The sequence below is a fragment of the Canis lupus genome, chromosome 8 (assembly GCF_003254725.2).
Source record: "Canis lupus dingo isolate Sandy chromosome 8, ASM325472v2, whole genome shotgun sequence".
Taxonomy (NCBI): Eukaryota; Metazoa; Chordata; class Mammalia; order Carnivora; family Canidae; genus Canis; species Canis lupus.
In genome coordinates this window covers 17,465,566-17,477,747 of record NC_064250.1, presented here as the reverse complement: position 1 = coordinate 17,477,747, position 12,182 = coordinate 17,465,566, and the positions used below count along the sequence as shown (strand labels likewise).

At 33.1% G+C, this 12,182-nt stretch overlaps 1 protein-coding gene across 15 annotated transcripts in view; it reads right to left on the bottom strand.

The window, feature by feature from the left end:
- The window catches only part of MIA2 (MIA SH3 domain ER export factor 2), a 91,519-nt gene that overhangs the window by 37,172 nt on the left and 42,165 nt on the right, over positions 1 to 12,182 (bottom strand). For 8 of the 15 annotated variants that reach the window (XM_049113088.1, XM_049113078.1, XM_049113084.1 and 5 more), the window contains 7 exons: positions 11,768 to 11,839; positions 8,614 to 8,724; positions 7,771 to 7,842; positions 7,134 to 7,238; positions 3,920 to 4,042; positions 2,576 to 2,681; positions 335 to 381 (listed from right to left, as the gene is read on the bottom strand). In XM_049113088.1, the coding sequence (XP_048969045.1) occupies positions 335 to 381; positions 2,576 to 2,681; positions 3,920 to 4,042; positions 7,134 to 7,238; positions 7,771 to 7,842; positions 8,614 to 8,724; positions 11,768 to 11,839 (636 nt within the window). Of the gene's footprint in view, positions 1 to 334; positions 382 to 2,575; positions 2,682 to 3,919; positions 4,043 to 7,133; positions 7,239 to 7,770; positions 7,843 to 8,613; positions 8,725 to 10,178; positions 10,206 to 11,767; positions 11,840 to 12,182 lie in introns of all 15 variants that reach the window. The other 7 variants (XM_025442611.2, XM_049113077.1, XM_049113085.1 and 4 more) reach the window with 1 other exon arrangement.

The following is a 12,182-nucleotide window of genomic DNA, read 5'->3' as shown; positions in this document are numbered from 1 at the left end:
GGTAATAGAAAAAGAAAAATACTGAGACCAGAGGAAGAACGCTCAAAGACAAAAATATGAAAGAAAATACACTAGTTTTAAAATATTCCTTATCCAAAAACAAAAGTGCATTATCCTAAATTTTTTATTATAAATTTTAAAACTTAACAACATGAATTTCCAAAGTTATTATAAAAAAATCAACTAATAAATTCTGATCACTTCTGAAAATTCAGATCACTTCTATGGTGTTAACTATAAAATGGACTTTTAAAATAATTACTAAGGACATACAGGTTTAATCCAAGTCCTGTTTCTTTCTCTATATTCTTTATATTTATATAGTAATGCAAACCTTAGCAGCATGAACCAGTTTCTTCAAAGCTCCTTTTGGTTGATTATCTATAGTTTAAAAAAAAACAAACACAATAAATTGAGAAAACAGTGCCACATCACAACAGACATCCAAATGATTTTAGTAGTTCACACAACTAGAGCCTTATCCCTTTTCCTGCTACAATAAAGAATTTGATATGAGACAGGATGGCTTGGACATGCTCCCAAAAAGCTAAACAATAAAGCATTGGAAGAACCATAATTAGGTTCTTCACGACTCACTCCAAGAACAAATTTGTAACAAGAATTTGGTATTCACCTAAATATAGTCCAGTGTTAACTACTGGATTTTTCAGCATACAAAATATAAGTGGAATTATACTACAAATTAAAATAAAATGAAAAAAAATTTTTTTATTTATTTTTTTTTTATTTTTTTTAAAAACCAAGCATGTATTTTCTCATTACAAAAGGAATTGCTTCTTGCAAGATAAAGCAAAAGTGAAAAAGTACAAACAGAACAAATGTGTTCACTTTAGGAATACAGTTTTCTTCCAATGCATTAATACTATCATCAAAGAAATTTTTTAAAAAAATCATACCTTCTGCTCCTTAATAAATTTGTTAATTAGGCAGGGAGTAGAGGGAGAAAAAAGAGGACAAAAAGTCAGAAGAGTTACCACCGTGGGAAACTAGTAAAAGATACACAAAACATGTCTGTACTCTTTTTGGAATTTCCAATGGATCTGTAATTATGTCAACAAAAAATTATTTTTTCAAGTCACAGGAACTGGTTTGAAAACACAGTGAGAAGCTATAGTGAACCTAACTCTTGCTTGAGTTTCCAGACTGGAACCAGCAGTGGTAATAACAATTTGGAATGGCCAAGACTAAAGTACTGAGTCATCCAACTAAAACAAACAAAAAACAGTATCCTAAGGTATTCATCTATATAACACTCATTGTTTAAACTACCCACTCATCCATCTGATTAGTTGACATGACAGGGAAAACCATGCATTGAAATGATTATGATGCAATATGAAAACTGCTGTAACAAAGATGTACAATATATAAAAGAACATGGAACAAAGAAGCTGTAAGTCTGTCTGAGGAGTAGGGAGAAAAATTTACTGAAAAGGCAGTATTACAATTGAAGCTTAACAATAAGGGATGGCAAGAGAGAGAGACAGAGTATTAGAGACAGATAAAATGTGCCAAAGCAAAATTGTATAAACATGGTGCACACAAAAAACAAATAATCCGATCAAGAAATAGGCAGAAGACACGAACAGACATTTCTCCAAAGAAGACCTACAAATGCCCAACAGACACACGAAAAAAAGCTCGACATTACTGGGCGTCAGGGAAACACAAATCAAAACCACAAGAAGATACCACTTCACACCAGTCAAAATGCCTAAAATTAACAAGTCAGAAAACGACAGATGTTGAAGAGGATGCAGAGAACGGGGAACCCTCTTATGCTGCTGGTGGGAATGCAAGCTAATGGAGCCACTGTGGAAAACAGAGGTTCCACAAAAAGCTGAAAATAGAGCTACTCTATGACCTAGGAATTGCACTACTAGGTAGTTATCCCAAAGATACAAATGTACTGATCCAAAGGGGCATCTGCACCCCAATGTTTACAGCAACAATGTCCATAAGAGCCAAACTATGGAAAGAGCCCAGATCTCCATCAAGAGAAGAATGGATAAAGAAGACATGTATATATACAATGGAATACTAGTTAACCATCAAAAAGAATGAAATCTTGCTATTTGCAACAACATGGATAGAACAGAGGGTAGTATACTAAGCAAAATAAGTCAATTAGAGGAAGACAATTATCATATGATCTCACTCATATGTGGAATTTAAGAAATAAAACAGAGGATCATAGGGGAAGAGAGGGAAAAATAAAACAGGATGAAATGAGAGAGAGACAAATCTTAAGAGACTCTTAATCATAGGAAACAAACTGAGGGTTGCTGGAGGGCCAGGGGGTAGGGTAATTGGGTGATGGACATTAATGAAGGCATGTGATATAAGGAGCACTAGGCATTATTATAGAAGACTGATAAATCACTAATACCTCTGAAATAATAATACATTATATGTTAATCAATTGCATTTAAATTTAAAAAAGAAAACTTGATAAAAAAAGAACATGGTGCATAAAGGAACTAAAAAAATACAAGAGCTATTCATCATTTTTAGCAAAAGAAGATGAATCATGACTTAATACCCTACTGCATACCATTTTCTGATTCACTCATTTCCAATTCCAAGTTATCATCATTTGTCAGGTCTTCTCCCAGCACAGCAGCCCAATCTTTCATCTTTATCAAGCGTTCAGTCAGAGACTTGACATTTAATAGAAAAGGGAAAAAAGAGAGAGGTAATGCCTTTTGCTGATTTACAACTTCCGAATGTGTAGTTACAGTTTAAAAATCAATCTACATAGATAACAACTTTGACTGAGCTTGAGATTACCATCTCATTCTTGTTCTGTTTAGGAAGAATCCCAAGTTCTTTAGTAGAGTAAGTTTAGGGGAAAAAAATAAAACAATATCTCAAATTACAAATACAACTCCTAAAGCTGGAATCTTCAAAACATATTTAGTAACAACGTAAAGAACATAAATATATAGGTTTCAAGATGGCAACCTCCACTTTACTACATAATTACAGAATGTTAGTTTTACATCTTATTACTTGGTATTTACACCTGAGTATCAAATTGCAGCTTGAAAGGATAAGATTTAAAAGAGCAGGGGCTAGAAAGGGGCAAACAAGGAGAAGAAAAAGTGAACAAATTCTAACAATAATACCAATTATTATATTCCTATCAGAGTCAAGTTTCAATTAGACTTATTTTCTGAAAAGTATTCATCTCCGTGAAAGTACATACAACAGCTAATCTGGGTATTACAGATATCCAGCTGATACATATAAATTCATTTGACCAATTTCTAAAATTCTTGCTAATTTATCAATAGATAAAGATGGCAGTCTAAAGACAAATATAAAATCTGCTATTCTTTTTCTTTCTTCATTAAATACCTAGGCTAAAATACAGAGCAAAAGAGAAAAAAGACACATAGAATATTGATATATATACTAATACATAGCATTAATATTAGTAATATTAATAAATATTAATATCAGCATTATTAGTGTTAATGTTAATTATTCATATTTATACTTATATATTATATATACTTGTATATTTATATGATTAATATTACTTCTATAGCATTGATACTGATATTAATAAATGTTAGTAGTCTTAATATCAGTATTAATGATATTCATATTAATATATGATATAATTAATATAACACAATATAAGTTATATGATATATAATTAATATATATTATTATACAATATATGTGACAAATCTTTAAATCTTTAAGGAGCATTTAGGAGCAAGAATGACAATCCTGGTACAAATTAAAATGAATGCCAAAAAAGTACACATGCTCAAATTTGACCAAATAAATTATAAAAATAAAAGCTGCTAAAGAAAAAATTGTCAAATATCAGAATTAGTACAAAATTCTAGCAGACTCAGTCACTAAAATCAGCAGAGCCACTTACCTTGATCTGATTTTCTTTATCATACAGAACTTGTTCTGCATATACTTTGGAGTCTTCAAATGTTATTTTCTGTTTATTAAGTTGATTCACTTGTTCTTTCCATTCTTCAGCTTCTTGTAAAAGCTAAAATTCAAACCCCACCAAAAAAAGGCAAATCATTCTTTTTCATACTTACATGTAGTTGAATTTATTTATCTATTTAGATGTATCATTAATAGATATTATAGAACACAATGTATTGCTGGGAAGGAAGTAGGGAGGGATGTAAGGAGGGAAGAAGGGAAGGTCTTACTTACCATCCCTTAAGTCCTATATAACATGCCATACCTTACTTGTACTAAAAAAAATTTTTTAATCATGTGCTGTTTTATAGTTAAGATAACTGAACTTCCTTGGAATATTCTACATAAGCAATCTTTTACTATATATACTTTTATAGGAAAGATTTTTTGGACATGAACAAAAGGTAACAGTTGTTATAAAAACACAGGCTTGACTACATAACTTAAAAGCTTCACAAATCAAAAAATGACACAAAATCTAAAAACAAATAACTAGAAAGGAACTCTTATACACAACAAAAGATTAATAACTTTAACATGCAAAAAGCTCTTACAAGTCAATAAGAAAAACAGGGGGAAATAAAAAGAATGAGCAAGCAAGTCACAAAGAAATGGCCCATAGAAATATGAAAGAAAAGTCCAAATTTATTAAATCTTGAAAACTCAGTTCTGTCAAATACTAATTACTGGATTTCTCTGTAAAACTAAGGCTTCATTAGCATATTTCCTAGCACAAGAAAACTAAATTTTTTCTACGAACGTATAGGAGAACTAAGAGGACACCAACAGATTAAAACCAAATGAAGACTGAAGAAAAAATTTTGAATTTGGGGATTAGGGGATTAGTGAGTTACTAAAGAAATTGCACTCCCAGGGATGCCTGGGTGGCTCAGTGGTTGAGCATCTGCCTTGGCTCAGGGCATGATCCCAGGATCCTGGGATCCAGTCCCACACTGGGCTCCCCACAGGGGGCCTGCTTCTCCCTCTGCCTATGTCTCTGCCTCTCTATGTCTCTCATGAATAAATAAAATCTTTAAAATGAAAAAAAAAAAAAAAAGAAATTGGATACCCAGCATGCAGTCATAAGAAGTATTAGAACATGGCATTAGTGAATATAGAATATTTTATTTCAAGAACCTTAGTGATTCAAAAGGAGTTAGATGAAACCTTAGTGATTCAAAAGGAGTTAGATGAAAACAACCCCAAAGAGTAAGAAAATCTAGGGATAGCCGGGTGGCACAGTTGGTTAAGTGTCTGCCTTCGGCTCAGGTCATGATCTCAGGGCCATGGGATGGAGCTGCACAATGGGGGGATGGGGGGGGAGTCCCCGCTCAGCGGGGAGCCTGCTTCTCCCTCTCCCTCTGCCTCTGCCATTTCCCCCAACTTATGCTCTTTGGCGCTCTCTCTCTGTCAAATAAATAAATAAAATCTTTTAAAATTTTTTAAAAATTAAAAAAAAAATTTAAAAACTAAAAAACTGTAAATAATGTAATCAATGAAAAATTTTCCCATGGAAAAATTTTAACTGTATTGGGAGCATTGTGGGCCAGGAAATATATTTAGATGTGTGAGGAGAGTGTCTATATATATGAAGAAGGAAGAGGGTAAAAGCTAAATCCTCATTTGATCTACCACCAGAAATAGTTCTAGCTTTAGGCCCCAGACCCAGAGCTTCAATAATTCTGTATTCTCTGCCCTCTTTCAGCCTGGGTGTAAGGAGCTGGTACTAAATGCTACTTGCTTTGATTATTAAAATTTGCCCTGCAAAAGACATGAAGAGAAATCTCAGAGGAAGACATAGACATGGCCAACATGCACTTGAGAAAATGGTCTGCATCACTTGCCATCAGGGAAATACAAATCAAAACCACAATGAGATACCACCTCACACCAGGGAGAATGGGGAAAATTAACAAGGCAGGAAACCACAAACCCTCTTACACTGTTGGTGGGAATGTGAAATGGTGCAGCCACTCTGGAAAACTGTGTGGAGGTTCCTCAAAGAGTTAAAAATAGATCTGCCCTACGACCCAGCAATTGCACTGCTGGGGATTTACCCCAAAGATTCAGATGCAATGAAACGCCGGGACACCTGCACCCCAATGTTTATAGCAGCAATGTCCACAATAGCCAAACTGTGGAAGAAGCCTCGGTGTCCATCGAAAGATGAATGGATAAAGAAGATGTGGTCAATGTATACAATGGAATATTACTCAGTTTTCATTAGAAACGACAAATACCCACCATTCACTTCAACGTGGATGGAACTGGAGGGTATTATGCTGAGTGAAGTAAGTCAATCGGAGAAGGACAAACATTGTATGTTCTCATTCATTTGGGGAATATAAATAATAGTGAAAGGGAAAATAAGGGAAGGGAGAAGAAATGTGTGGGAAATATCAGAAAGGGAGACAGAACATAAAGACTCCTAACTCTGGGAACTAGGGCTGGTGGAAGGGGAGGAGGGCAGGGGGTGGGGGTGAATGGGTGACGGGCACTGAGGGGGGCACTTGACGTGATGAGCACTGGGTGTTATTCTGTATGTTGGTAAATTGAACACCAATAAAAAATAAATTTAATAAATAAATAAATAAATAAATATGAATGAATGAATAAAAATAAATAATAATGAATGAATAAATAAATAATGAATGAATAAATAAAAATGAATAAAATGAATAAAATGAATAAAATAAAATGAATAAAAATTTGCCCTGGATTACTTTCACTACTGGAGGAAAAAGATGCCAGGAGTATATACTTTTATACTCTATACAAAAGAGACACAGCAGATTGCCCTACTCTCCTGCTTTCCAGAAAGAATCTAATCTTGCTCCTAGCATGGGTCAGTCATGAGTGTGTCTAGAACATTTATAATTATATATTTACAGTTTAAAAGTCCCTATAGGGGTGCCTGGGAGGCTCAGTCCATTAAGCTTCTGCCTTCAGCTCAGGTTATGGTCCCAGGGTCCTAGATGGAGTCCCAAGTCAGGCTCCCTGCTCAGCAGGGAGTCTGCTTCTGCCTCTCCCTCTGCCTCTCCACCCTCCCTACTCATGCCCACTTTTTCTCTCTCAAATAAATTTTTAAAATCTTTTTTTAATTAATTAAATTTGATTTAATTTAATAAAAGTCCTCTCTCTAGAGTACAAACCTGTTTCCGGCTTTCCTGAAGTTGGGAATTTTCATTCAAAGCATCTTTTATAGCTATCTTAAGTCGTTCTTCATTCATTTGAAATATTTTGAAGGTCATTTTGGCCTAAGTAAAACAACATATCAAGCTTATAAGAATTAATTTAATACAACAGCTTTTTACAAATAGTCCCTAAAACATGGAATTAAAGACAAAAATACGCCAACATTAATAGAAAAGGCAGTGTGGGGTAGCAGAAAAAAGGCTAGTCTAGCATCAGGGTCCAGTCATAAATCTGCCACAACTTGTCATGTGGCCTTGGACCAAGGATTTAACCACTTCTAATCTTTTATGTACTGTGTAGCAAATTTTGTGAACTTTTTATTATCAGGCCTCTCTAGAATTTAAATTAGATGAGAGCTTTCCAGTCTATTTTGTCTACAATGCCAAGCACCTTCAACAGCGACCATTATACACCAAGAGTTCAATAAATACCTGTCCAATAAAAAAATGAACTTTCCTGAAGTACCTTCTACAAAAGAACTATATTTAAGACCCCAATACCTCAAATTGTAATATTATACCTTCTTCTTTAATCATAAAACAGTAAAATTAAAATGATTTTCCAACGCAACAGACCTAAACTAATTCAACTTACTTCAGCTACTTGTGATTTAAGAGATTTTGATTCATCTTCTAGGGACTGTATCCTTTTTGAAATATCCACCATCTGAAAAGACAGCATCAATCAAAAACAAGTATTTCTTTACTAAATTTTCCCAGTTCCTAAGATGCCACAGTGTTAACCTAATGTAACACAGATACAGTGTTAACCTAATGTATCTACTCAAAAAAAATGAGGACTCAAATTAAGAAAACCTCTCAGCCATATGCTTAAAGGGATTTTATATGAAAGTTGGACAACAATAGTATTCATCTCATCTTTAATATAACACTTAAATTATATAGGCTCAAGATAAGTTCACTGATATCGTATCTTACTAAATAATTCCATACATCAATATCTTCCTTACAGATTTTAAAATAAATGACAAAGCTAAAATGTTTTCAAAATAATTTTTAAGTAATAAAAAAAACCACTATGTATGTGGTTATTCAACTCTACTTACGTGAGCTACTTAATAGTGCATGTAGAAAATCTCTACAAGATAAGCAAGAAACTTAACACGGTAACCTCTAACAAATAAAAAAGCTAGTGGATCTCGAAAATTTTACTCTGTACTTAACAGCCTTCTGTATTTTTTACAGTGCATATAATACTTTAACTGATCCTTTTTTTTTTTTTTTAAGTAGGCTCCATGCCCAGCACGGAGCCCAACAGAGGGCTTAAACTCAACCCTGAGATCAAGATCTGAGCTGAGATCAAGAGTCAAACATGTAACCAACAGAGCCACCCAGGTGCCCTGACCTCCACATATTAATTTTTTAAAATCTAGTAACTTTCCTTTTCCTATAGTCTCCTCAAACACAAAAACCTTACCAATTCATCTTGTTCAGAGTGCTTAGATTTCTCTTCTTTTAACTGGTTTTCCAAAAAAAGTATTTCATCCTCAAGATCAGATTTAGACTTGTTCAGCTTTTCATAGACTGCCTAAAAAAGAGGAAGCCAACTTTATAAGATAGACATAAGACTTTTTTGGTTATGATAAATCAAATATAATCAAACACATATATTGTAAATCAATAAAATTTTGTTTACATATTTGTTCACTGTTATAACATTAAATAAAAGTAATGCTAGCAGGGGTCAGCAAACTTTTCTATAAAAAAACCATAAAGTAAATATTTTAGGCTTACAGGCCATGTAGTCCCTGTCCCAGCTATGCCTATGCAGTAAGAATGCAAAGACGTGTAAATGAATGAGCGTGGCTGTGTCCCAGTAAAATTTTATTTACAAAAACAGGTGGAAAACCAAACAATCTGATTAAAACTGGGCAGAGGACCTGAACAGACATTTTTCCAAAGAAGACATATAGATAGCCAACAGACACATGAAAAGATCTTTAACATCACTCATCAATCATCAGAGAAATGCAAATCAAAATCACAATGAGGTATTGTCTCACATCTGTCAAAATGGCTAAAATCAAAAGGACAAGAAATAACAAATGTTGGCAAGGATGTGGAGAAAAAGGAACCGTTGGGCATTGTTGCTGGGAACGTAAATTGGTACAGCCACTGTGGAAAACAGTAGAAATACTATATGATCCAATAATTCCACTACTTAGTATTTATTAAAAAAAAAAACAAAAAAAAAAACACTAATTCAAAAAGATAAATACACCCCTATGTTTATTGCAGCATTATTTACAATAGCTAAATGAATAAAGATGTGGTATATACACACACAATGGAATATTACATAGCCATAAGAAATGATGAGATCTTGCCATTTGTGACAACATGGATGGACCTAGAGGGACCTAAGTGAAATAAGTCAGACTGACAAATGCCAAATGGTTTTACTCATATGTGGAATCTAAAAGACAAAATAGACAAAAAGCAGAATCAGACCTATAAATTCAGAGAATAAACTGATAGTTACCAGATGAAAGATGGTGAGGGGATGGGCAAAATGGGTGCAGGAGAGTGGGATATCAAGCTTCCAATCATGGAATGAATGAATCATGGGAATAAGCATAAGAAATATAGTCAATGAGACTGTAATAACATTGTATAGTGACAGATGGTAGCTACTTGTGGTGAGCACAGCAAAAAGTATAGAGATGTTGAATCACTATGTTGTATACCTGAAACTAATGTAACATTTATGTCAACTATACTCAAATTTTAAAAATTTTAAAAAAGAGAGAGAGAACCCAGATTATAGTTTGCCAACCTCTGCTCTAGAGCATTATAAAGTAAAAAATGAGAAATAAGTCTGATTTAATATAATTAAAGATATAATGAAAAATAAACTCAAAAAATAACCAAGATCACTTCACAATAATGTTCTGCATTGAATTATTTTCTGGGATTCTTTAAATTTTAATGATTAGTCACTGAATTATTCCAAATGGATTTTAAATACTGTAATAAACATACCTCTGATATTTGTGATCCTTCAACAAACTTGTTAAAAAAAAAAACCAAAAGATTCACAGAATTTAATGGAGACCAAAATTTAAAAAAAAAAAAAAAACTTATTTATAAGTATTTCTCCAACTTTGGCTATTTGATTACATGAATTCCCTGACTTGAATCAAAATTATTCTACTGTTTTGATTTTATCTACTGATTCAACCATCAAATTTTTTAACTATATCATATATAGTTAATAGGTTTACCAATCTCAAAAATAAACATTACATGTTTTTTAATTATAAAAACCAGAGAAAAATTTCCAAAATGTTCACTTAGACTTTATTGCTAGATCCTATAAATTCAATGCCTTAAGAATAAACTGGTTTTATTTTATCCACAATACTACCAAACTTGAATAAATGTCTTCACTGTCCAGTTTTTACTCTTCCATTACACTAAATGCCTTCCACAATTCTTTCTTTTTTAATCAAACTAATAAGTTACTACTGGAACAGGAGATAAAACAGAAGGTCAGTAAATAAAACAATTTCACCAAGTTCTTAAGGATTTTAGTAGGTAACAAATGAAGAAAGTTTAAGAAATTTGCTTCATTTGGAATTCAATTTATAACTTCCTTCGGATTCTACTAAGAAATTCTGAAACATAATCTATAGATTTTTTTAAGTTTTCATTTTAACTCCAGGTAGTTATCATCCAGTGTTCTATACATAGACTTTCTGATGGTTACAGATATCAGTGACTAATAACAATCAAGCTGTATTGTCTGAACAGTACACCAAAAGAACAAAGTCCACTGTCTTCTACATTAATATTAGTATGCTACTGACAACATTTCTATCTCTAAACAGTAACAGGGCATGCTTATCATTTACCCTAATCTGTTGTAGCTTTGCTAAATGACAAATTTTTATTATTTTCCTTCTTACTCCTAGCTAAATCATACCTGGCTCAGGACAGCAGACTATATATCTCTTCCAAAGCCTACACTCAGTGACATCATGTTGGTAACTTAAAATTGGGAGTATTTACACAACAGAACCAAGCAAGCTACAAATAAGGACTCCTACTCTCTAGAGAGCCAGCTATTAAATATTTACCAGCACATCACTGCTTACAATGTAAATCTTTGGTCTAATTCTAGTCAGCTCCTGATACAATGGGGATGAAGTAAAGGCAAGTACTGCCACAATTTACATAATTTATTGCTGCCATCTATTCCTAAATTTATGAAAATGAATCCTATTTTTCCTTTCTAGAGCAAACTGAATGGAAAAAAGGAATGGTTACCTTAATATATTTCATTCCCAAGAATGAAAAATCAAGAGCTTCTATATGGCCCTAGATTCCAGTCAACTAAATATGCCTCACTTGAAACAAGTTAGGAAGGAGAGCTCACATTTTTTAAATATTTTATGCTACCTAATGTTCCATTTCTTATAATTAATTTTTCTTTAACCTTTAACATCTAGAAATGCTCTTTGACATTTCCTGTAAAATAGTTTTGAGGAGAACACTGTTCTTAAAGTTTATGTTATTTAGCAAGAATCTTTCCCCTAGCTTTTATAATTATATGTATTACTTGTTTTTACCTCCAAACTCTGTGCTTCTGTTGACTCCTTCTCAAAACTGGCATCCTTTAAAGATGATTCTAAGTCTTCATACTGAAAGAAAGCAACACTGTAAGGAAAAACTCTACAAATTTTATTCTAAATTTATATGAAGAAGCTGACAAAATCCACTTCCACATGTATGTCTGATTTACTTCAATTTGCTGAGCTTCAAGTTCTTCAAATATGAGCACTAGAATAGAGCCAGGGCAGCTTACATACCACAGCCTCCTAACATGGGCAACAAAATGGTGGCACTTCACCCTAAGACTAAGAGAACTATCTCAACTCTGCCCATTCATTAAAGAGAAATCAAACACAAACAGGCCATCAGAAATTTTCATTTGTAATTCAAATCATACAAAAAAGAAAGCAAGTAGGCAATATAAGATCTTTA